Below are 26662 nucleotides of genomic sequence, written 5' to 3'. Positions count from 1 at the left end.
TGTGTAAAGGACCAAACCATTTCTCTCTGCAGAGCTTCATCTCCAGAACACAAAGAATCCTCCACACCCTCCCGCTGCCACTGCTCCACTCCTCCCCTTCCTCACCCTGAACCATCATCCCAGGCATCTCATCCCACCTGGGACCAGAGAGAGCAGCAGGATGGGGAGGTGGCCCCAGCTCCAGGCCTGGCTTTGCAGGAGGGGAGGGGAGCAGAGAGGGGCAGCCCCGAGGTTAATTTAGTGCCCCACGAGCAAACGCTGGCAGGGCTTGCTGTGTTGGGAATTGATTATGGTCCAGGGGATTGTTTCCTTCCGAGGGCTGCAGTGGGAAGGTTTGATTTGTCTCAGGGGCCTCTGTCAGTCTATTTTCTTTCTCGTAGCAATCAAACATGATCTGTTTTAACCAGCTGCTAAACCGAGTTGGCATGGCGACTCCCAAAGCTCCTGCTGGGAACCCGGACGTGCCAGGCACAAACACCTGCCCAGGAATCACCTCTGCTGCTGCAGATCTGAGGGCAGGGCCTCTCCCCAAACATGCTGTGGGATCTGTGGCATTAGCAGGAAAACAGGAACACAGAGTGTTCAGGGAGAAATAATAACCATGGGATGGCCTGGAGTTCTGGAGTCACCTGCAGTGACCAGCCCAGCCCAAGTCCCACCACCAGTCCTACCCTGCTGGCACTCCGAGCTCAAACCACTTCCAGGCCTTCTGACTTGGGTTGTTCAAAGTTATTTCTGGGTGATGCTCCTTCTGCAGAGTCTGAAAGTCAGACTTACGTTCACTGCAGTTAAAATTAGCTCATTTACTGCTGATGTGTGACCCAGCAGGGCAAGGACCAGACAGGATTGTGGATTTATAGTCAGGTTTTGCAGAGCAGCTGCCATTTGAAAATCTCACCTGCTTCTATTGCATCTAATCCCATCAATTCCCGCTCCTGGGAGCAGCCTCTGATCCAGTTTTCCCCCTAGAAAGCTGAGCTGCAGTGAACCAGAGAGACAGGAAGACCTGTCCTGCAGTGAACCTGCTCCAAGCACATGGTACTATTTTTGCTTCTCAGTGTCTCTGTTCCAGATCAGTCAGATAATATTTGCAACAAAGTCTCATGGAGACCAACAAGGGTGGGGGGAAAGAGGGAGAAAGCCAGGGATCCCAGGGAAAAGCAAGGGCAGAGCTGCGGGGGCTGCTGGAGGGATAGAGGAGCAGCAGGGATGGGGTGGTGGAGGCCCTGGTTTCACCAGCACATCAGTTATAACCATGACACTGAATCCTAAACTGCTCTGGCTCTAAACCTGCACAGGTTCTGGGGGTGCAGACACAGCAGGGTCAGGATCCCTCAGCCAGGTGGGAAAAGCTGAGGACTGGAATTCAAGGAAAAGCCTCTGGGCCACGCACATTTGATCATCCATGACCTTTATTGGAGACAGCCGGGTCATTTATTCTACAGAAGCAACATCACACCATTCTCTTCCCCTTTAACTCCTTTTAGTCTCCTTAGAAATCTGTAGCAAAAGTGCACTTTGAACAGTTTTTTTAATCTATAGTATATATCTTTCAATATTATCTCTCAGTCAGGTATTTCATCTGTAAAAACGTATCACCAGATATACAAAATACATGTCTAGTGTCCTACATTAATTTTTGTATTTATTGTTTCATTATTTTTTGACTCAGTGCTCTCTTCTTTTTTTTTTTAATTTTAATTTTTATTTTTATTTTAATTTTTTTGCAAGGCTTGGTGATGCCAGTGTGTGGTGGCACCAGCAGGAGAGGACTCACAGCTTGTGTGTGGAGAAGGGGAGACTCTCAGCCAGGAACAATGGGCACACAGTAGGAACAGGATGACAGGGACATCTGCTGCTGTTGAACGTGTCTCTCCAAATGACAGTACTCTGGATAATAAAAAATGCTTAAAAAAAAACCCCAACGTGCATATTTTCTGTTCTGGAAGAGGAGAAGGAGAGCTGCAGCCAGCTGGAATACCCCGGGGATGGGCCATTTGCAGTTTGAAGGCAGGAGTTAATTGTTAATTGCTAAACATTTGTGGTCATGGGAGGAAGGAACGTGAAGCCACCAGGAGAAATGGGAAATGCTGCTTTCCTGAGGACAGGGGTTTGGGAGAGGATTGAACAGCCTGTACAAGCCACAGAATTGCATAAGTTAAACATCCTCAAGAACAACAAGCACTGGAGGGCAGGGGAGGGGCTGTGCTGGAACCAGGGTCACCCAGCAAGGTGGAGACAGGAACACACTCATTCCCACTGGGATTTAGAGCCAGCTGTGACAAGCTTTGGCACTGCAACAGGGCTTCCCAACAGGAAACCTGCACCAGATTTTCTGACAGTTCTTTCAAACTTCCTCAGTCTTTTCTTTCTAGTTATCCTTGAGATTATAATCTATACACACATGTGATGGGGAACTGCTTGTTTCTTGGAAAGACCAGCAATTCCCCCTGTCAAGCAAGGCCTAGAGAGGTAAAACAACCAGAAGCATTTTTAGGGGTTGTTCTGATTCCCAGATTACCAACAAAGGACAAGGAACACTTACAAGGCAATGTCTGGGTTGGTGGGATGGTTTTCCTTCTCACCTGTTCATCCCCTTGAGGCCTCAGAACACCTGGATTGGTTCCATAAGTGCTGCTTCCCTTGGTTAACCCTTCCCAATTAGTGCTGTTCCTGTGGATCAGCACAGATTCAAAATGCACCAGTTGGCTTGGAATTGACTGAAATGTGGAACAGCTCCTGGTTCAGAATGAGGGCACTTTTGGTTTATGCAACAGCTCCAAGAAACGCTGGAGCTTCCCCTTCCTACAGCAAGAGACGCTCCTTGACAGGGCCTGCTCTGCTGCCCCGGGAGCTGGGGCTGAGGCACAACTGCTGATGTGCCCCCAGCTCTCCCCCTTCTGCAGGGCACACAGAGGAGTGGAAATCACTCCAAAAGGCAGCAGTGCTGCTTTAGTGTTCTCCAAACCCAACAATGCAGGCTGGGGAGGCTGACAATGCTGCAGAGAGAGGGCTTTGTCTGCTTTTCTTTAGAAAAATGACAGACTTGACATTTCCAGTATGTCTTAGCTTTGTGCTGCTTCTCAAGTCTGAGTCACCAAAAATATCCAGCAACCAGCTGCTGCTCAGCTCCTAAAATATGCCTTCAGCTGACACTGAATATGGAAATCGTTCTGCTAAAATACAGAAAACCCACGATGGCAGAAACCAAGGTACAGCCTCAGGCCAACATTGAATTGTGACCATTCTACAATGCTACTTTTGAATCTCTTCTTCCATCCCTGGACAAACAAAGCAGCCGGGTTTCAAGTAGAGGTAAGGCGGATTTTGGAAGATAGCACGTGAAAGAAGCCCAGGAAGGAAACTGGAACAAAGCTCTTCTGGTGATGGCAGTCAGCACTAATCCTCCAAAAAGGGCAGGGAGAGACCCCCCTCCTCCTGCTGGCTCTGTCCTGGTCCTACAGCAACACCGAGGAACTGCTCCTGCCCTCACAAATATGTTCCATCTGGACATATCTTGATCCCTTTGTTTCTCGGGCAGGGGGTCCTTCCCTCAGTCCCGGGACTGGTAGAAGAGGATGTATCCAGACTCGGAGTTCTTGGAAATGTCTGATGTCAACCCATAGAATTCTTCAATGGCCTGGGCATCAATTTTCTGAAAATTAACCAGAGTTATAATTAGCTTCAGTCAAACCCTCCCCCCCAGAGGCCCTTTCCCAGCCAAGGTGTTATTGCCAGTCCTTGGAGGTGATGCTGGAAAGCTGAGAAGCATTGACACAACAACACTGAACCCAACCAAACATCTTCTCCACTTCATAACTCACTGACTGCTGAAAAAACCAGGATGAAATAACAGAGCTCAGAGAATGGGGGCACCCTTAAGCTGGGCTACAAAACAGGGGATCCAGGAAAACGTATCCTTAAAGCACCACATGACATTTTTATATTTGTTTTCTCGTTCGGACTGGTGTCACCTTTCCTGAGTGTTTTGCAATGTAAATGAAAAAAAAAAAAAAGCAGTTACTGAGCAGCAAAGAAGGTTTTTGCACAGTACATGTTGAGTAGATTTAACATTCAGCTAAAATAACTCCAGATTTTAAAGTTATTGTCAGCCTCTTCAGTGAAGAAGTCCTGCAAGTGCTACTGGTAATTACACCCTGAAGTCTGGGGATCTCATCTAATTATGATCTTCTGGCCATAAGAGAGCTTTCCTTCCTTCAGATCTGCTGGCACAGAGCCTACAGGGATATTATCACAAGGTTTGTGTTTTAAGAAGAATTAATTATTTGCTGTATTAATACAATTAAATGGTCAGCTTGTATTTAAAGCTGTGAACTATGAGCAGAAAAGTGGCTTTTCTCTCCAACCAGCCAGGCCTGTAGGGTATTTGAAAGGGCTTTTGAAGATGCAAGTTCCACATGTCTGGATCCTGTGCCTGAGAACAACTGGCTTCAGATTACTGAGTTGGATTCTGCAGTCAGGGAGAGAAAAACACCGAAATAAAACCCTCTCAGGGGCCTGTGCTGCTCAGCACTGCACAGGGGGGGAGCATTTTAAAATACCTGTGAAAAAAAAAGGTCCTAAAATACCTTTAGGACTCTGGATCCACAGAGATGAGAGGCCTGAATTTGTTGTGGAGGCCTAAAGTTCCCCTTTATATATTACATTTCCCTAGACATATTATATTTGTATATTATGTTACATTTACATATTATACTTATATAAAGTTGAGGAAGCAAAGGAATGCTCCAAACACAAGAAGCTCTGGGTTGAACAGCTGCTCTGACTGGGAGAGGGAGAAGAGGAGACCAATCTGTGCTTCCACCTTAAAACAAAGGGGCTCTGCTCTGCCTCCCAAACGAGCCTCCTCAGCTGCACAATGTGTCTTCCCCAGCCTTCCCCAGCTTTTCTCATCCCTTCCCCAACCTTTCCCAGCTTTTCTCATCCCTTCCCCAACCTTTCCCAGCTTTTCTCATCCTTCTCCAACCTTTCCCAGCTTTTCTCATCCTTCCCCAACCTTTCCCATCCTTCCCCAACCTTTCCATCCTTTCCCAGCCATTCCCATCCTTTCCCAGCCTTCCCATCCTTTCCCAGCCTTCCCATCCTTTCCCAAGCAGAAGAAGAGCAGACATGAGATTTCAGCAGCTGCAGAAATTCTCTCTTGGAGCGTTTTGTTAAACATGTTGTGTTTAAAAAAAGAGAGAGAAAGGGGAAAGAAACCCCAAGAGATGTTTTGTGGTTCTCCCTCCTGCACTGGGCGGGTGCAGAGCAGCCCAACATCCCACGTGGTGCATTTTCACCCCATTTATTAAGATAAGGTTACTACAGATTGTCAGAGGCTCATTTAGCAGGGACACAGCCCAAGAACACCCCTCAGTCCTTGCAGTCTCTTCAGCAGACAACTCAGACATGAGCAACTCGTGCTGGAAGTGCCACCCAACTCGCTGTGCAATCAAGTCCCATTTCCACCACTCACCATTCTGAATGCAAGTCAAACACTCAATCTGGATTAATTCAGCCCATAGATATATTTAGTTTTTTCACAGCAAAACTGGCTTCCTTCTTTCATTTCACTGTCCACAGAGAGCACAGTGGAACTGCAAGAGGATTATTTAGACCCTTCTTCCCCTCCTCAGCTGAGCACAGAGAGTGTGGACAGCAGTTTCACGCACTTGCAGCTCAGTGGATGGTTTCACACCTGCTCTGAGGGTTCTGCAGCCTCACCTGGCACTGAAAATGCTGTTCCCATTAACTGAGCTGAACCATCCTTTGCCCACTTGCAGACATCTCTTCTGGCTCTCCAAACCAAAACTGTTCAGTTGCTTCCTGCAACCCAGCAAGGACATCCAACCCTTCCCTGCACGTGCCCAGCTCCCTGGATGGCTGCCCTTCCCTCCCTGTCTCAGGTAAATATTGTCCCTGTGATGCCTCACTCCATTGCTCTAACAACAACAACACGTGCAATCAGCCAGAGATCAGAGACGAGGCAGAGAAACTCAGGTTTCTCAGCTTGTTCTGCTTGGCACAGGATCCCACTTGGACTGATTTGCCTCCTGGATCTGCTGCTCTTCCACATATGCTGCAGAATGTTTGATTATCATCTCTCTGCCATTTAATTGCAAGTTGGCCTTCCAATGAGATCCTAACAGACAAATAAATAATGCCCTCCCCACTGCTGCCATTTAGTGGGTAATCAGGATGAACTGCTTCCTATTGCAGAGCAGAACTATTCATTCCTGTCACTTGCCAAAAATGCAATGAAGATTTTAACTGTATTTCAGGGGGCAAACCCTCCTGCTGTGCTCTCTTTCAGCTGCAATATCTGTCCTCAGGATTTCTGAGTTTTCTAGGGGGCCACATCTTGAATGTGAAGTCTCCAAAGAGCTTTATTTTTACAGCATTTTAGATGAAACTCTATAAAAGATGAGCTTGAAGAAAAGAAATGCCCAATGACAGCACAGATTTCACAGCCATGTTTTGGCACATCTGTAAAAGTGCCAATGGTGTTTGCAGATCAGCAGAAATCCTGGTTTGTCCTAAAAGCTGAGATACAACACAGAAGTGACTGATAAAAAACAATTAAGGAATAACAAGATGGTTGTTTTACATCTGCTTTTAAAACGCAAAGTTCATCTCCTGGCTGGAAAAGGTTTAAAAATATTGAGGTGAGCACTATTTCCAAAATGAGGTGGCACAATTCTGTCCTTGACCCATGACAGAAACAGAGGAAAATAAGCCCCAAAACACGAAAGTGGGAGACAGGCAACTGCTGATGGTCACACAATCAGCCCAACCCACTGGGAAGTCACTCCTGATGCTCAAAGCTGAGCAAGGATTTCAAAAAATAAACAATTTCAACACAGGCAAGGCTTTTCCTGCACCTATTTAACACTTCCCATCAGGCCTCAAACCTTGACCACGAGGTCTCAGAGGCAAACAAGACATTTCCATCTTTACAAAAAACAGCTCTACTCTGGCATTTGCTCTACTGCCTGATATTTGCTTAGCAATTCTGTGAAATACATGGATATACAAATCCTGTGATGGCAGCTTTACAGGTGTGTTAGCAGAAAAGTTAAGGAAAAATGTGCTGGAGCCCAAACATTTGTTGTTTTGGTTTTTACAGTTTTTCTACACTTCAATTTGTTGGGGAAAACTGCCTAGAAAAAAAAATATGTGAGCAGCTCTTAAATGCAGGAGTAAAATGCAAATCAGAGATAAAAGGCCAGGCTGAAATCAGAGCGTTTCAGAGCCCTGGCACAGCACCCACCTCCACAATGTCATCATCAAAGAGCAGCCAGAAGCCATGGCTCTTCACAATGGTGATGTAATGTCCACGGTTTGGGCCACTGCCAGGGAAAAAGGGGGGAAAACTTGTCATTCCCGAGCCTCCAAAGGCAGGAGCGCTGTCCTCCCCCAGGATCCCAGCACTGCTGCCACAGCTGCACTTCCCAGCTCCTCACCCTGGCTGGGATCACCCAGAGCACTGCTCAGGTTCTGCAGATTTTGGGCAAATTGCTTGAATTCAAATTTCTGACTTTGCTGCTTACAAATCAAATGTCATCAGAATACACAGTTTCAGGTATTTAAAGAAAACTCACAATTTAAAGCCATTATTCCACTCCCTGCTTTGCTGCACTCACCACTCAGGGTCTGGTGATCCCTGCTCAAGAATTTTAACAGTGGAATTAAATCAGGTCTGAGATATTTTATCTGCATGGGGGGGTTTCTTTAATTCTCAGGGTGGTTGAGCACAGATGGCTTTCTGTGACTGCTGTTCCCACTCTTCTGGTGGTAGTTTCCCAGTCCAATTCCACTGCCCATATCCTGAATTCTGACCTTAAAGGGAAGAGTCAACACACTGACTTAATTCCAAGAGTGAAGGCAGGCAGAGTGCCCTGGGAAGGGAGGGGTCTGAGATAATGAACTATATGGATGGAAAACTACCCTTTACTGACCTCAAATCCTGAGAAAATAGCCCAGGGATACAGTGGAAAACCAAAATATTCCCTCTCTCCAGGTTTGCTTTTTCCTTAGGGACTACATAAGGCTTTAAAACAACCAATATTTGTACCAGCTTCAGGTAAGAGAAAGTACTTTTCCAGTTCTTGCAGAATTATTGATAAACAAATTATCCAACACAGAATGAAACTTCTTGGTTTAGAGGAACCAAATGAAAGGTAAAACTGTAAGGGTGAAATATTTAGAACAAGTTCTGAGAACTCAGTTATTCAGAAAAATCTCATTTATCCTAAGCCTTTGGCAAGTTCCCAGTACTGAAAACAGAAGAGTCACAGGACTCCTGAAAACCCAGTGTGGGATAACAGGTTTGAGAAAAGAAAACAAAGTCATTGAAAACATCAGAATTATTAATCACCATTATTAAAGTACATATGTTAGGTACAGGTGCAGCAAATGAAGAACTATGGAAGGAAATGCACAGGATGAGATCTTAAAATGATAAAAATTAAATAAAACTTCTGTACCACAACAGAAATCCCTTAAAATCATCTCCTTTATATTATATTTAGTCATTATATATTTAGCTCTACTAAATCCATGCAAGGTTAGTATTGATTTTATTTGCTCCTCACAAAGACATCTGTGTACTCCAACATTACTTAAAAACTCACCCTTCCAGAAGGCAGTTACAAACAATCCTTCTGCTTTCCAGAAGTGCTCTTTTCCCTAAAGTGCTGACAAATTTTTTCCTCTTTGCTTTCAAAACCAGAGGAAAAGCCACTGCAATGCAAATCTGATGCAGGAAACAAGGTTGTTTCAAAAGCTCAGCAGTGCACAGTTTATTCCACATGATGGCACCAGCTTCTAAAGGAACTTCAGTGAGAAATGCACCTCACTTCTCTTTCAGTGAGTGTTTTTCCACGATTTGTTTGGATCCCCTTTGGCTTTCCTGGAAAGCAGGCTCAGGGCTTTGTGTCGGTTCTGTGCTTTTAAAGACTGAACTAAAGCAAAGAAACAACCAAGAGCCCCACTCTGGGATAATTTGTTTACCAATAACCCTGCTCTGAACTGCCACCACGTTTAAAGCTGACAAAGTGCCAAACCTGAGACTTGGGGAAGGAAAATCTCAACCAGTAAAAAAGGAGCGGCAAAGCCATTTCCAGGCCCCGCTCCGCCTGTTGCTGCGGCACTGACGATCCAGGGTGGGGGATGGACTCTTTGCAGTTCCAAGGCCAGGCATTCCAGGGAGCAGGAAGCACCAACCCACCTGCCACAGTGCACCACCACGGCCACCAGGTCGTACATCCTGTCGGGGTTGGTGGCGTCGCCCGAGGTGTTGAAGAGGCGCAGCTCGAGCGGGAACACCACGCGGTAGGACAGCTTGGTGTAGCGGTGCAGCTGGTCCATGTACTTGAACCTCTTCAGGTGCAGGGCCAGGATCATGGGCAGCTTCTTCACCCTCATCCTGTAGCACCACAGCGTGGCCAACAGAGCACACAGGGGGTTAGCAGGGACCTGGGCTCCCTAAAAAAGGGAGCTCGGCTTTTTAACAAACACGCTGCCTTTCCTCACCGTGTCCCATAATATTTACTCTGAATTATTAACTGCTCTACTGGCAGCTGAATGCAGGACAACTGCAACAAACACCCCCTCTCCATCCCCTGGAGACCTCCAAACCCTTCTGAGACCTCCCCAAAATATCAGTTTTTCATCACATCAGTGGGGAGAAGGAGATGCAATAAATCTGTCTTGCTGCTCTGGTGTGACAAGAGTGTGAGGTGAGAAATGAGGTTTTTTTCTATCCAGCACTCACAGACAAAGAGGATGGGATGGTCTGCAGGGGCTCTGAGATGATTAATCCCAACTGGGGAAAATGTGAGTGTCTGGAAGCACCAGATATAAACTCTTCTGGGAGAAACACAAATTAATCTCTTGATTCCTCTGACAAGGTCACCACAAAGTTCCTTGGTCTCTCCTCTTTTCCTCGCTCCCTTCCCCACCAAACACAGACCTAAACAACATGACCTGGTCCTTTTCTTGACTTCACAAGGTGCATTTTTCCACCAACCGCCCATTTTAAAAGAACATCTCCATTTAGGGTGAGTGTTTGCCCCCTCCTCACCTCTTCTGAGCCTCCTGCTTGCTGCGGCACTGCTCACAGTAGTACTTGTACTCACTGCAGAGAGTCTCAGTGTTACTAAACCCCCTGTGGACAGGAGAGAGTGGCATGAGCAGGGATATTCCAGGCCACCCAGGTAAAAGTTACTGCTGATAACGCTGAAAAAACCCAAATGACACAGGGAAGATGAAGCTCCTTTTATTCCCATGGCTCACAAACCCGTTTTAGGTGTGTTTGTCCCGGAATGTTCAGCTGGAAAAAATGTGGAAATCACCCCCAGCCCCGGGTATGAACTGCCTGTTTTCTGAGCAGGGAAGGCAAGAAACAGCAATGAGGTGATCGAGTTTTGTGGCCATCAGCAGCCACTCCATGTGTTCTCTGGTGGCAGATGAACTGTTCAGATCTACAGCCATTAACCAGCCCGAGTCTGGATTATCTTCCAGCTCCCAGCAGTTCCACAGCCATTATCAGCTATTAAATAGCAGATGCTGGGTGCTGTATCCAAGCAGCTGATAAGCCTTGGATGGAACAGACAAACACATGGAGCAAATGTCTGTCAGCAGAAACAAACCCCCTTCCCCACCAAACACGAGGAGCAGGCAGCTGAAAGGCAGTAACAACATTAAAACAATCCAGAATTCATGATGAAACCAAACACAGCGTGTTCAGCTTTGATAAAACCTGGCTGGGCGATACAGCAAATCCAAGTGCCCACAAAACAAAGTGAAAATCAACCTCACACACCACTAGTGCTCCACTAAAACCCCCCAACATTTTACCACAGAGAGCAGCCAAACCAGGCTCTTCCCTCCTGACCAAGGGCAGGAGTTTCCCCCTTCCCAAATAATCCCGTTTACCTCAGGCAGTGTGTAATGGATGTATTTTGTTCCACATCAACCGAGAGATCCAGAAAGTCCTCGTCTTTGCTACTAACCTTAAAAAACAAACAAAAAAACAGAAGAAGAGGCATTTGACAGCAGTTGAGAACTGGCAGGTTTCTTTTAACCATCTCTGGGATGGTGCAATGTCCTCAGTGATGGAAAATAAATGTACACACACACACACAGAGGTCCTTTCCTGAGGTAAACTAGAACTGCAGAAATAATCTTATGAGGAATATTAAAAAAAAAAACCAAATCAACAACAAACCAAACCCCAAAACCCACGGTAAAAAGGCACCAAAAAAAAATCAAAGCCCAAAACCTTTCCTAGAAAACATCTCTCCCCTTTAAGGCCTCAAGACACATCTGATTATTTCACTGGCAAACCCAAGTTTTTAACTGCTCAGAGAAGCTTTCCCCACCTTCCACTCTGCTCTGCAGACTGGGACAGCTTTTTGCTGCACATCAGAGTGGAACAGTCAATACTGAGAGGCAAGGCAGACACAGGCAGATGGCTCCTCAATTAAATGGGTTAGCAGGGAGGAAAACCATCTTCCCATTTGTGGAACAGTCACATTTCATTTCAAAATCCTTGAGACAGAACCCTCTTAATGTCATTTTTAGAGCTTCTCTTCACCACAGAGCCATAACTTTAGATTTAAAATGCCTTTTTGTTGTAATCACTTCTCCTTTTTTTTTTTCTCTCCCCATCTGGGTTTTTCCATTTTTTTTTAGAACTATTAAATCAGAGCATATGACTAACTCCAAATTCCTGATCTGAAGGTGGTGTGGTTCTAATTCCAGATTTCATGGTACTCCTCTTGCTCTCAGAGTGGCCACAGAGCAGCACCAAGAATTCCAACAGCAACTCAGCTCATCCCAGAGTCAAATAACGAGGGAGCAACTCTCATGGAGAAACACAACATAAAACTATCAACCACTGACACAGGGAAGAACAAGGAGACAAAAAGGCAGCTTGGATGAGCCAGGTGGAGGCTGCCTGGCTGGGAACAGGGAGGAGAACAGGGGAAACACTAGGCTTTGCTGAGCCACATACCTGCAGGAGTATTGAACACAGAGGTGACACACTCCTAACATAGGCTATGCTCCATATTTTAATAGACAGAGTGCAATTTCATCTACCCTAATAAATGAAAAAGGGTGCTCAGTGTTAGGGAAAAGGATCCAGAAGCTGGGAAGCTCTAAGAGGTCTGGGGTGGAACGTACAGCCTCACAGTTAAGACATCTGGTTTCATTGGTTAGTGTTCCTTGGAAGATTTCATGGACCCACGTCAGGTCAGCCTTGTCTCCTTCCTCACTCTCAATGCTGCCATTCTGCAGCTTCCCATTCTGCTTCTCCTGCTTCTTCTCCTCTTGGAGCAAGTCAGCAATAGTGTTGAGTAGGTAGTTCAGGAATTCATGTGCATCCTGCTGCATGTAGTTGTCAAATAATTCTGGAAAGGAAGAGACCAAGGAGAATGAAAAGGTACAGCCACTTCATAATGCCAAGGCCAAATCAGGGCATGCCCTGCCCCTGCTGTCCCCTGGCACACAAAGGGGGGGACACTGAGAAGCTCTGCAAGAGCTGCACTTGGTTGTTCTCACAGAGGGTTTTTGGTTTATCCTCAGGTTGCAACAAACAAACAGCTGAAAAACAGCATTAAGGAAACCTAGTTTGGACATTTCTCAGAACTGAGAAAATCATTAGCTTGGAGTTTGGGGGGTGGGTTGTAGGTTTTCTCCTTCCCTTTAGGGAGGGAGAGAACTGAAGAAATTCAGATGTGCTGCCCTGGGCCAGCAGCTCATTCAGGCCACCATCAAGGGGCAATAATCCCACACTGTAAGTTTGTTATCTTTGCAAGTTCAAGCAGAGATGATAAATCAGCATCCAGAACTTTTCCTCACCCAGCAGCCCTGAGGGGCTGAGTCTGCTCAGAGCTCAGCCTGGGCCAAGCCCACACCTCCAGCTGAGCCCAGGCCAGGCTGGGGCAGTGCCTGGGGTGTGCTGACTGCAAGGTACATTTTACACACCTTAAAAAAAAATCCCATTTATTTATTCATTTACCATTTTCTTTCCTCAGCCGGGAAATGAATTTCTTGGGTGGGATGACCCCCACCTTCTTCTTTTGGGTGGCAATGCTGTTGAAGAGGTCAGAGAGGCAGGTCAGCAGGCTCTCCTTCTTCCGAGGCTGCACCTTGTAGGCCAACACCTTCTCCCGAAAGGGGCGGCAGAAATAAAGCGCCTGCAGGACGGAGTTGCAGTAGCAGGTGTTGCCAAACTGCTCAAAACAGAACACAGGAGAATGAATGGATTTGTAGCAGGTCTGTTAAAAAGGAATGACAGAGGTGGATCATGGAATGGCACAGAGTGAGGCTGGAAAAGTCGTTTGCCAGAGTTCATTTGCTGGGGAAATACAAGGTGAGTGGTGTGAAAGACTGAGCCTGGTAACAGCACAGGAGGGAAGAGGAGACAACAGTCACAGGGATACTGGGATTACACATCCAAAGTCATTCAGGGCTCATCCCAAAATTCGAAGTTCTGGAGACACAGCACTGCTCATCCTGAGTGGGAGATCCTACTGATCCTGCTGTGGAGGACACAAAATGAAATAAAATAAATAAATAATATACTATATTATAAATGTAATAATAAAATAAATCTTTCCCGCCTATAATGGATTGTTTTGAGCAGCACATGATGCAGGGAAATGCAGAGAGCAGCCTGCAAGACTGAGCTGCAGCAGCAGGTGTTGCCAAACTGGTCAAAACAGAGCAAATGGAAAATAAATGGTTTTGTATTGGCTCTGTTAAAAAGGAATAACAGAGGTGGCTCATTAGGAACGGCACAGAGTGAGGCTGGAAAAGTTGTTTGTCAGAGTTCATTTGCTGGGGAAATACAGGTTGGGATGGTGAGGAAGACTGAGCCTTCTATCAGCTGGTAAGAGAAGACAACAGTGCCAGGGATATTGGGAATACACACAAAAAGTGTGCAAGGGCTCATCCCAAACTCCAGAGCTCTGGGACACAGCACTGCTTATCCTGAGAGGGGAGCTGCTGCTGTGGGGGTGTGCCAGGACCCAAAATGAAATAAATAAACAATACTCTGTATTATGGACTCCCAATACAATAAACAAGTGTCCCCTGCCTGTAATGATTGTTTTGAGCAGAGCCATCTCAATAACCACTCTGCTGACTGAAGCAGTTACAGGTTATGGTTACAGTCACATTAACACATGGAGCAACAGTTAAAACTTATTGACACGAGGAAAATAAATATGCAAGCTGAGCAAACACGGGGATTAGGATAGAGCCTCGCTCACAGGGCTGTCAGTGACCCAGAAAAACAAATAAGTGTCACACTAATTACATCTGCTAAATAAATTTGCATACAACACAAAATAGGCAAGACTACCAAGCCAGGCAAAACTACTACAAGTCTGGTTAAATATTATTGTTTTCAGGTGAGGTGTCTGCTGTATCTGTCCATAATCACCTCAGAAAATTAAGACACAGAACCAGAAATGAGCATCTTCAAAAAGATGGTGCCTCTTCAGTCAGAGAAGTTTACAGTGCAAGGAGCTGAAAGATTTCAGGGCTGTATTCATGGAGAAATCATGTCCAAAAGTGGGAATTCAACTGGTTGTACATGTCCTGCTTTGGGGCTGCCCACACAGGAGAGAAATGGTTAGAACCAAACTAAAGGGGAGGGTTAAAGGAGTTCAAGAACCAAAATTCCATCCAAACAGCTTAGAAAATTCCTGCCAGTGAGATGTTTTACAGTAGTGCAAGCGAGATGGTGAAAAATTTACTTCACAGCATGATTTAGGCTTTAAAATGTCCTTCTGAGGAGGATTTTCTTCCTCCTACCACCTTTACAGGGAGTAATGTGGAAGAACTTTTATTCCTTGAGCTTTTCAGATATTTTACAACTTGCCAAGTACTTTCCAACAAGACCAACTGATGCATTTTATTCCAGGAAATCTGACTTTTCTTCATGTTGGAACAAAATCCTTGGAATTCTGAGCAATTCAGGGCCTTGGGAAACTTCTGAATATCTCAATTATTGATCTCCCCCTCTCTCTATTAGGGAGAGTCCTCCAGAAATGACCACTATGGCCAGCAGTGTCACACTTAAACCACAGCTAGTTTGTGTTTAGGAGTCCAAAGCAATCAGATCTTCCCAACCATGACCTGAACTTTGCTAGAAATTCTGCCTGGAACAAAAAAAAAAAAAAAAAAAAAAAAAAAGAAAAGAAAAAAAAAGGGCTCTAACAGTTTCTCTTTAACAGAGCCCCCAAAAAACAGGTTTTCAAAGGCAGTTCCAAGTGGGGTGATGGATATTTCCAAGCCTGGGGGCACATGCACAGATCACACACACCAACAGTGTGTAAAGTCTGATGTTACCTAAAACACAAATGGGGAAAAAAAAAAAAAGGAACAAACACAAAGATTTTAAGAGCTTTTTGTCATGGTTTCTCTGGTGCAAATAAATACTGTAAACAGATGTCAAAGCTGGGGGGGGGTTGCTCTAAACTGCCTGTATTTAGAGTCAGTATTACCCAACTTCCCAAGAACTTGTGCACTGTAAAAATAAAGTCTGAAAGCTTATTTTAAGATAGAGGGTTCTTAAAATGAGACAGAGATGAAATCCTGGAATGACAACATCGTTCCCCTCCTTTTGCACTGCATGACATAGAAATGATTCCAAGAGGCTGTCCCTTCTCCCAGATCCCTGGCAGTGGTTTTAGCCACAGTTTCACTGCAGCCAGGTTGGTTCAGCTCACCGACCCAAAAGGAAAATAACTCTTCAAACCAAACTGTGAAGCCTCCCTTGTCCCCGAGTCCCACACCTGGCTCTGTCTGCAGTTCAAGGGCACTGATGCTCAAGCCACGAGACTCTTTCAAATGCCCCAATTAGCTCAGAGTCGAGAAAGAGCTGGAAATAGCTCAGGAAAAGGCTCAGCAGAACAATGGCATGGCAGTGCTCCCCCCACAGAAGCCGGGTGCAAGGCAGGCAGCTCCACAGGATCAGTCATGTCCTGTCCTTCCCAGCACAGAATGGACGTGGTTCCAATAATGGGGGGTATTTTTAGGGTGCTGTTTTTCCTCCTCACACCATTCAACACTCAGCTATTTGTGTGACAATGGGAGTGCCTTCCATTCTTCTCCTCCTGGAGCAAACCTCAGCAGCTCTGGAATGGCCATTCACAGCATCCCTGAGGAACTGAATTCCATGTGTTTGGATATCTGCGTGCCTGCAAACACAGACTGCTCCAAACCCACCCACAAGCCAATTAAATGGGTTTCTAATGAGCTGCAATTAATACTTGGGAGCTACACTGACCTTATTTGGGGTGTGAAGAGACTGAGCATCTTTCAGCTTCCAACAGAACACACCCAGCCCTGCAGCAAACAGAAATATCCCTGTTTCTGGAGGGCTGTGCCAAACTGGGATTGTCCATTATAAATACATGCACGGAACCACCGTTTCTATCAGCTAACTCCCTTTATTCCCTGGGAAAAGGTGTCCCAGGCCCAGCAGGAGGAGCTGCTCTGGATCAACATCCATCCTCTCCACAGCCAGTTTGGGCACACAAGTCCTGCTGCCCAGCAGATCCACACAAACTGACAGAGGCACAGCTTTTTGGAGGGGTTCACAGGTCCACAGGCTGGGAGAAAACAAAAAAGGAGTATCACCACCCCCAAGGAATTACTGCCCAAACCAATGGATGTGCTCCTGCAGCAGAGAGATCCCACTGCTCCACTAGGGATGTGATTCCCATTTCACACCTGCCACTCACTGCAGCAGCAGGGACACCAAACCCTCCGGGTGAACAATGGACACACCTCACCAGTTCACACCTCCCACCTAAAGAGGAAAGCCTTGTCATCAGAAATGTACCAGAGCAGGAGGGATTCCCCCAAAGGCTTTATATAACAAATATTCTGTACTTCTGCACTGTTAAATTCCAAATCAGGAATGAATTAAAAAAGAGCTTTTCCAACCATAGGAATTGCACTTACATTGACCAAGCCAAAATAATGCTCGTTCACAGGGAACTGCTCAGGACCAATCTCTTTCTCCAAAGCAGAGGCATTGGCGCCCTACAAAAAAAAACCAGGATGTTTGTGTTAGAGAAAAATCAAACTTCCTTAAAAAAAACCCCAGCAGAATTCAAGTCACTGCTATAAACACAGAGTTACTCCCTTTGAGAATTAGCACCCCATTTCTGCTGTGTTCCTCCAAATGAGATCAATATGATGCTTTATTGTCATAAGGGTACCAAGGTCTCATTTAAAAACTCAACTCCGAAGCCAGAATCGGTTGCCTGAGGTAACAAAGGGTTTTCTGCACGTGAATTTATTGGAAAATCAACACAAGAAGTTGTTCTCACTGAAAGCATCGGGTGACCCACAAACACCAACTCCAGTTTAGCCCAGAATGCACTGCAAGAATAAAGACATTTGTAACACAGAGAACTTCCAAAGCTAAAGGACAGAAACCAGAGGGGCTATTTTATGGGATAAAAACACCTGTGTGATGGGAACTGCACAAAGGGGTTGATGGGGCTCTTTATTATTTGCACCCCATGCAAAAGAATTCTTGAAAAAGTCTTGCCTTCATTGGCACTTGAGATCAGAAATACTGTCACTTTCTCACTTCATTTCTGGCCAAGAGAAGCACAATTACAGAACCACAAAAGAAATTGGGAAATAAGAATTTTATTATTCAGACACAAACTCAGATCACCTAAAAAGTGGTGTGCTTTTGCTTCATTTCAGGCTGTAAATTAAGTTTACAGTGCATTTCGACACATTCTGAGTTTCCTGTAATACAATGAGGATAGAAGTTGTCATTTCAGATGCAACTGAAAAATCCCACTGCACATCCATGTGGGTTTACTTGGCACAGAAAAGCACCACTAAAGCTCACCAACATCCTATTTGGAATTTTAATTTTTTACAGTCAGAGTGGTTTATGCATCTCTCTCCATTTTCCATCCACCAGTACATCATGCCAGGCTCCCACTTGGGATTTGGTCGCTTCCCTCATTCTCTCCAGCTTGTTCTTTAATTCTTGCTGATCCTCCAGCAGCCCTGAGCTGTTATTTATGGAGTTACCACCATTCCATGCAGAATCCAAACACTTTGGACTCCTAATTCTGTTTTAAATACCCAAGTCACCCCAGCTATAACCTTCTGCAAACACAAACCCTTCTTAAAACACCTCAGAAAAGCACTGAACCAAAAAAATTACAGTCCAGCAAAACTCAATTCATCTATTTCCCTGAAGCTACTAATGCCTTTTAATTGCTGAGCAAATATTTCAATCATCTCCCCATTAACATAAACCACAGACAAGTGCAGGCTGTAGAGACACTTCCATCTGGATTGAGAAACAACTTAAAATTTCCTGAGAGACGGGAAAGAAACCAAGAAGTAATCCAGTTGAACAGGAGGAATGGAAATTGGAGTTTTACAGTGAATTACACACATCAAACCAGCCAGAAAACAAGACAGGCTCAAATTTGAGACTGTAAAACCCACCAACCCCCTCACCAGGTGCTGACAGATTTACAAGCACAGCTCTGCACATGCAGCAATTACACCCAGTTTTTGGAGGCATCAGTGCCAGTTGGAGCAGCTCCTCTGATTTGTTTCCCTCCATCCACTCCTGCCTTCCAAGGAGCTCTTTTTCCCTCCACTGATTCCACCCCCCAAAACCCCAACCCAACCCTGGATATGGGGATGAGATGGGGCTCTGGAATTCTCCTGCAGCTCCTCACCAACCTTGGGGAAGAGCAGATCACAGCCAGAATTCCACTGAGTGCACAGAAGAGTTGCCATTTTCAATAAACCTGTGCTGTAAAGAATAACCCACCACAAACCAATGCTGCAATTCCACCAAGCCACCAACATGGCCCAACCCATCACACCCACCAGGTGACAGGAGGGTGTTTCCCAAGAGTTTCCTTGTACTTGCTGCCCCAACTTTATAAATCTGGGTGAGTCAACTGTAGGGGCAGATAAAAAAATTAAGGTTTCCTTAATAAATTAAATGCTAATTAATGTGTTAATTACAGTTGAAGTTGTAGATGCCTCATCCCTGGAGGTGTCCAAGGCCTGGTTGGAACAGGCTGGAATAGTGGGAGGTGTTTTATGCCCATTTTCCCCCCCAGCTAAAAGGGTTTTTCCCACCTGCCTCAGATCACAGGAATATTTGCTCATAAGCAACAACCCACACTTCACAACTGTAGAAACAGAAAAGACCCATTGCTATCTAGAAATAAAATCTCAGCAAAGTGGCAGGTGTCCACAGGACCAACATTTACAGTTATTATTTGGGGAGTCAAGGGAAATGCATCTCTTCTGGGTGCCACGGACAAACTTCTGCACCTCCTGGTCCTCTGCACATCTAATTATAGAGAGGGTTGGAAATCAGGCAGGAGAATCCACGTCACAGAAGGTTGCCAGTGGGTTTGTAACCTTTCCATAACCATTCACAAGCAGCTCAAAGCAATGAGACAAAATACTGAAGGTTCCTCTGGCTGCATTGAAGGACATGGAAATTCAGCAGCATCTAAACAGCACTTGTCAAACCACCAGAGCTTTTTAAATGCTAACAGGGTGAAGCAGTTGCTTAAATATAAGAAAAGGAAGCCCCTCTCACCTCTTCAAAAAATACAGCTACAGAGTTACAGTCTGATCTTTTCCCAATAATAATGGCCCTGATAAAATCTACAGGGAGTCAAAACGAGAGTTTGCTGCGCTTATTTTGGGGCACTCCAGCATTTTAGATGCTCCATTTATAGTTCATTTGTAGACAGTGGGAGACTTGCAGAAGAGAACTCTTAAAATCTGGATGTATCTCCCAAAAATTCTGGGTATCTGTAAGCTCAGATTGGGGCTGGAGGCACACTCAGTACCTGTGAAGCATCACTGGTGTTGAAATAAAAATCCCTTAGGATTATTAGCTTGGACTCTGAACCACCCTAACTCAGCTTCTGGGCTGGAACAGCTTCTTCCCACTGAGCACCTGCCTGCAAAAGGCATTTCCTTTCAAGAAAGGCAAAAAAAGGGAAAAATATCTAAGATATTTCAGCTTACACAAGTCTTGCTGAGGTCTCTAATTAGTCATTTGACTCTTTTAACAGCTGAGAGCAGGATCAGACTCAGCATTTAGGAAAGCTGGGCAGCAGCTTCCAGGATGTGCAGAAAGGCTGCAGGGACACCGAGATCAGAGGGGCTGGTTACACACACTGCCTGCCTGAGGAGCGGCTGAGAGAGTGAATAAACCAACCAAAGAAGGACAAGGCAGATCCTGCAAACCCTTCAGGGCAGTACCAATGTCAGACTTGCCAAAACTCCACGATTCCCAGTGCCACTGAACCTTCCTGACCTGCACAGCCACGGGGAACTTCCCATTGTCCACAGGCAGGAAGCTCACAGAGCACACTGTGGCAGCTGCAGTGGCATGCAGACCACAGGGAAACTGGAAAGTGCTGTATTTCCCAATCAGTTCACTGCTCTGCAGCCTCAGTTGGAGTGGTTTTAAACAAATGAGTGCAGGGTGCTTTGGAACCTGCTCCACGCACATGTTTATTCCAGGAGGTGCTGGTCCTGCAAGGTCCACAGGATCCACAGCTCCCAAAGGCACAGCCACTCACAGGCACTTGGGAATCCTCTCATTCCATGCTCCTAAATGAGACAGTCCAGCTGGGCTCCAGTGGAAAGGATGTTGGAGGAAAGGGAGGAAGAACAGGAACTGCTGCTTAGTCCACACTGTGGTGCTGTAAGCAGCCCATTCCCCCTCCTTGGGCACTGCATCCCAGAATTCCCAGGAGCCCATCCACCTGAGAGCAGTCCTGCCAGATCCCTCCTGACCTTGAGCTCCTCTCACTGCCCCAGTGACACACACAGTGGGTGTCCTGCTATTGCAGCCCTCAGATGTTTTGCAGCTTTTCAGGCCCCTAAAAGAACAAACCCACAGAGATCCCCAGCTGTCCAAAGCCCAGTGATTTCCAGAACTGTTCTTCTGGGAGCTGGCAAGATTTTATCCTGACCCTCTCACACCAAACCGTGGAGGAACAGTGGGAGAGTGGATGCTGAGGGAAGGCAAGGCCAAACACCCTGGATTTCTGAGCAGGCTGTAACTCCAACCATTCCACAGGTTGTGCAGAGAGCAGAGTTCACACCCAGGGCCATCGGTGGAGCTGAGGGTTCACAATTAGGAGAGGGTAAGTGGAGACATCCCAGGGTGGTTTGGGTTGGAAGGCACCTTAAAGCCCATCCAGTCCCAGCCCTGCCACGGGCAGGGACACCTCCTACTAGCCCAGGTTGCTCCAATCTGGCCCTGGACACTTCCAGGGCTGGGGCAGCCACAGCTTCTCTGGGAAATGCATTTCAGCACCTCCCCACCCTCAGAGCCCAGAATTCCTTCCTTAAATCTAGTCTAAATCAACCCTCTTTTGGTTTAAAGCCATTCCCCTTGTCCTATCCTAACAAACTTTGTCCCCATCTGTGTTACAAGCCCACTTTCACTAGGAAAGGAGCTGGAAACACAAAATACACCACAGACACAAACACCAGCACCTGCAGTGCTGCCCTTTATTTCGGCAACAAGTCCAGGAATCTCCCAAACCTGCTGGAGAAAGCACTGAAAGCTACTTAATTTTTTACAGGAACAAGATACTAGGTGATGTGCACATAAACATGTGTTAATTCAACGGATTAAAAGCATTTGCTTGTCTAAATCCTGATTAAAGAATGAAACAAGAAAGATTCAGTAACACAAACACCTCCTGAACAGCCCCCACTCTGTCCCTGGAGTGTCTTTCCCCAGTATTCCCACTCCACTGTTATCCTGTAGCAGCTGCAAGTCCAAAATCCAGAGGAAGCAGCAATAAACAGCCCTCACACCCAGTACTGAACCAAAGTACAGACAGAGTGGGAAAGCCTTGCCTGCCTGACCTACTGACTGCTTCCCAGAGGCTCCCATGTGTTCTTCCCCCTAAAACAAAGCAGGCCGTTCCCAAGCTGGGTTTCAAGTGCGAAGATGAATTTTGTTTCCTTCAGCTTCCCAAGTGACCCAAGAGCAGTGCTGGAGACAGAACCGTGCTGAGCCAGCTCTGCCTTCATCCTGCCTGCCTCCCCCTCCCCCAGGAGCCACAGAAATGCTGGAAATGCTGATTGGCTGATAAAGCCCAGCCAAAGTTCTGCTGCCAGGGTGAAGTGAGGGGACATTACCCAGCACTGACACCCTCCTGGACTGAGCAGTGTCCACCACCCAGGTGGCCATGGAGATGGATCACTCCCAAGGGATGCAGCTCCTCCCCAGCACTGAGCTGTGATGCAGGGGAGGTGTCAGACTCCACCAATTTGTACCCTGGCTTGGAGCTCCTCAGGCACGTCCTACTGGTTTAACAAACAATTAGCCACCAACCCAGGGGAAGTGGCTCTAATTGCCTCCCGAGAAACAATATTTCTGTACCAGCTCACTGCTGACCTTTCCCAAGCTGGCTGACAGGACAAGGCCAGATCTCTGTCCCTATCCTCGTGTTCTGGTTTGCTTTTCCAACAAAAAAACCAGAAGTTTTGTCAATGCAACAACCAACCCCAAGTTCTGACTAAAAAACTCCTTTCTCCCACCACCTCAGAGCACAGAACACACACTCTGGGTTAGGTGGTGCAGTCAGGCCATGGGAATTCAGCCCTCCTGGCTCTCTCTCCTCAGCCAGGAGAGGATTCCCACCTGCCCACGAGCACGGGACACCACAGCCCTGCACAGACAGCACCTGGGAACAGTTCTGGAACAAGCACTGTGCATCTTCCCTCCCTCAGCAGCGTTTCCCTCTCCCCCTTGATCCTTACACCAGAACTCCAGAGCCCCTGGGGAGGATCAGGGTGGGACCCAAAGGGAGGGAAGGGGCAGAGAGGAGGCACAGCCCTGCTGGTGGCTCCTGCTGGATGTGTTTTCCACGTGGTGTCCCAGCCTCCCCAGCAGTGAATCACGGCCACATGGGCAAGGGTTCCCTCCCAGCTGCCCATCTTGGCAGGGCTGGGGTTGCCACAGGGACGTTGTGAAATCACTGCAAAGGAAAAGCAACAATCCTGAGGCACGGGGAGCTGATCCCACTGAACCTGAGGGTTCTTGAAGGGGGGATATGATTAAAGCTAAACCTCAGAGCGTCTGCTGATGAGCTCAGGCACTGATTTAATCTGGAGAGAGCTGTTGTAGAAGAAAGCAGCTTCCCAAAGGGACTTTGTCCACGGATTTAAATGCTTTCATGAAGAAGGCTCAGGTTTTCCATATTCACTTCATGGCAAAGAAAATGGTATCTTTACTTACTGCCATTAACTGAAATAGATGCAAATAAACTGATCCAGGTTTCAAATACAGCACCCAGACCTTCATTTTCCTGGGCCAGTTGAATAAAAAACGGTAATACTGACAGTGAGTTTAGCCAAGCTACACATCCACCTAAAACTGGTGCTGAAAATTCCACAGCCTCTGATTAAAAAGAAATGTGAAAGCCAGTTTCATACACCTATTTAGTGCTGGCAGCACTGCCCAGCATTTTCTGCACAGAAACAGTGACTTCTCCACTCCAAATAAAGTGAGGAGAACCTGCCTCCCCAAAGCTGCCACAGTGGAAAGTTTCCTGGAAAAACCTCCCCAGGGCATTCCAGCAGGACCCTGGGGGGTAGAAGCACCTGCTCAGCTTCCATCCCTCATCCCAACCAAAATCAGGGCAAGCACAGCAGCAAAAAGGACTCCAGAGCTGGCTGTGTGTAGCCAGAGCCTCTGGAAACAAATCCCCCTGGCATGTGCTCAGGTTTGGCTGCACAACCCCAGGAAAGGCACTGCCTCACATGTGCCCTCTTAATCTGAGGCCCGGTCAGCTGATCCCAGGAATGCATCCCAAATATCCCATGGATTGAGTCAATCACTCTGGGGTGCAGAACTGCCCAGCACAGTCACGGTTCAGGCACCCCTGGTGGCCTCAGCCCCACTTGTGTCTGTGATGGGCAGCTAAAAACACAAATTACATCCAAAAACCCATCCAGTGAGATCAGGGAAGTTCTGGGAAGTCCTGTCCCAAAAACTTCCAGTCAGGTATCCACTGCCAGAACTGTGAGAAGGAAGGATTCACCTCTCTTGGTCAGAGTGTTACCAGGAAACTGCAAACACCCATTTTGTCCTGGGGCTGAGTTCAGCTTCGTCTGCAGTTAAACCGGGAATCAGTGGGAGAGGATCAGGAGGACACCCCTTCACAGGGATGGAATCAGTGAGCTGGAGTGCAGCATTCCCTCCCAGGACTGCAGTTTGCTGCTGACCCAAAGGAGATCTAAACCTGCACTTGGAGCACTTACAACGTGGGATTATGAAAATCCTATTAAACCTCACCCCCCCCCCCAGCTGATCCCCTGCTGGATTCCAGGGATTCAGCCCCAGCCCGTCCCAGGGGCAGGATCTCCGGGACACCTTTAGGGACACCATTTCAGTGACTCAGCCGTGCCAGACCCGGCACTGCTGCTCTGCTCACACAGCACGGCCTGGCTCGGGGATTCCGCACAGCCCACGGTGCCGCTGCCCCGGCATGGGGGATAACCCTGCCCGGCCCGCTGGAGTGCCCGCAGAGCCCGCACCGCCCCGCAAAACCACCTTTAACCCGGGGCAGCCTCATACCGAGCCACCGGGGCAGCCAGCGCTCCGCAATTCCTCCTCCCTCCCCAGGGAAGCTCCACCTGCCCCGAACCCTCTGTGGGACCGCTCACACTCCCCCCGGGAGGGACGACTCCCGATCCCCGCCGCGCCTTTCCCACCGGGATTCGGGGCCGATTATTCCAAACCCCCGAGAACCCAGAGCGGCTCAGCCCGACCCTTCCCGGGCACAGCCGCCCCGCTGCGGCCCCCGGGACCCCTCACACAGCCCCCAGACCCCATTTACCCCCCTCACAGCCCCCACACCCCCCTCACACAGCCCCCAGACCCTATACACCCCTCAGATCCCACACACCCCCCAGACCCCACACACCCCCTCACACAGCCCCCAGACCCTATATACACCCCTCAGACCCCATACACCCCCAGACCCCACACACCCCTCACACAGCCCCCAGGCCCCATATACCCCTTCAGACCCCATACACCCCCTCACACAGCCCCCAGGCCCCATATACCCCCCTCAGACCCCATACACACTCCTCACGCCGCCCTCACCGCTCTCATCCCCCTCACACCCCGTCACACCTCCCAGACCCCACACACCTCCCTCAAACCCCTCACCCCCCTCAGCCCGCGGGGCCGGCGGGGCCTCCCCTAACACTGCCTTTCAGCCGCTTTCGCTGACGGCCCAGCGGCCGCGCACGGCGGGCGGGCCGGGCGGTCCCCGGGGGCTGTCCGGGGCGGCGGCGGGGCCGTGCGGGCGCTCACCATGGTACAGACGGCGGCGAGTCTCCGCACGGTCACCAGCGCCTCCATCCGCGCCCGGCCGCCGCCATCTTGGGCCGCGACTGACAGCGCCAGCTGCGCCACCCGCTCAGCGCGCCGGCCGGGAGGGACGCCCGCCCAGCCCCGCAGAACCGTTCCGCTGCCCGCACGGTCCCACCGCCCGGACCGGCCCGGCATTCCAGAATCCCGGAATGGCCCGGGCTGGAAGGGACCGACAGGGATCATGGAGTCACCTCCTGTGCCCCAGAGGGTCATCCAAACCCTCCTGGAGCTCTGGCAGCCTTGGGGAGCCTGTTCAGTGCCCACCACCCTCTGGGGGAAGAACCTTTCCCTGAGATCCACCCTGAGCCTGCCCTGACACAGCTCCAGCCATTCCCTGGGGGCTGTCCCTGTCACACAGAGCAGAGCTCAGTCCTGCCCCTCCTCTGCCCCTGCCCAGGCAGCTGGAACTGCAGGGAGGTCTCCCCTCAGTCTGAACACACGGAGTGCCCTCAGTGCCCTCACACGGTTCAAGCCCAGGCCCTGCACCATCTCTGAGGAGCCCTCGCTCCGGGGCTCTGCAGGGGCTGTGCCCAGGTGGGTTCCCTGGGGGCACTGCAGGGATGGTGTGGGGTGGGAGCTGCTCCCGTGGGCTCTGAACAGGCTGCCCAGGGCAGTTCACGGCCCTGAGGCTGCCAGAGCTCCAGGACACTCTCAGGGATGGGGGATTGTTGGGGTGTCTGTGCAGGGCCAGGGGCTGGACTGGATGATCCTTGTGTGGAGACCTCAGAGCCCCTTCCAGGATCTGAAGGGGCTGCAGGGAAGCTGGAGAGGGACTGTTCCTCAGGAACTGTGACAGGACAAGGGGGACAGATTCAGCTGAAAGAAGGGAAATTGAGTTTAGATATTAGGGAGGAATTCCTGGCTGTGAGGGTGGGCAGGCCCTGGCACAGGTTACCCAGAGAAGCTGTGGCTGCCCCTGGATCCCTGGAAGTGTCCCAGGCCAGGTTGGATGGGACTTGGAGCAACCTGGGATAGTGGAAGGTGTCCCTGCCCATGGCAGGGGGTGGAACGAGATGGGATTTAAGGTCCTTTCCAATCTGTAACATTCTGTGATCCTGTGATTCCACAGTCTACGTGGGTCCCTTCCAACCCAGGGTATTCCGTGATTCCCAGATTCCCTGGGCTCAGGCAGGGGCCTGGAGGCTCCAGTGGGACGTTGCTCTGGCCCAGGGTGGAGGCCCCAATGGGATGGACAGTGCACGG

General features: G+C 48.3%; 1 protein-coding gene across 2 annotated transcripts; it reads right to left on the bottom strand.

Moving 5' to 3' along the window:
* Positions 1–1394: 1394 nt before the first annotated feature.
* On the bottom strand, positions 1395–25471 carry LOC126637406 (ubiquitin carboxyl-terminal hydrolase 12-like). 2 transcript variants are annotated; one of them, XM_050310645.1, is made up of 9 exons: positions 25400–25471; positions 16987–17067; positions 13028–13241; positions 12190–12416; positions 10939–11015; positions 10085–10168; positions 9230–9427; positions 7271–7349; positions 1395–3655 (listed from the first exon to the last, which is right to left on the bottom strand). In XM_050310645.1, the coding sequence occupies exons 1-9, from the start codon at positions 25445–25447 to the stop codon at positions 3554–3556; spliced, it is 1110 nt and encodes a 369-aa protein (XP_050166602.1). In that variant the 5' UTR covers positions 25448–25471; the 3' UTR covers positions 1395–3553. The 2 variants fall into 2 exon arrangements, with proteins under 2 accessions (XP_050166602.1, XP_050166603.1); XM_050310646.1 differs by lacking the exons at positions 16987–17067; positions 25400–25471 and adding an exon at positions 16307–16351.
* Between the last annotated feature and the right edge of the window lie 1191 nt (positions 25472–26662).

Source organism: Myiozetetes cayanensis, unplaced genomic scaffold (genome assembly GCF_022539395.1).
Source record: "Myiozetetes cayanensis isolate MyiCay16 unplaced genomic scaffold, myiCay2020 scf15, whole genome shotgun sequence".
NCBI lineage: Eukaryota > Metazoa > Chordata > Aves > Passeriformes > Tyrannidae > Myiozetetes > Myiozetetes cayanensis.
Note: the sequence above shows the minus strand (reverse complement) of the source record. Positions and strands in the feature narration are given on the sequence as shown.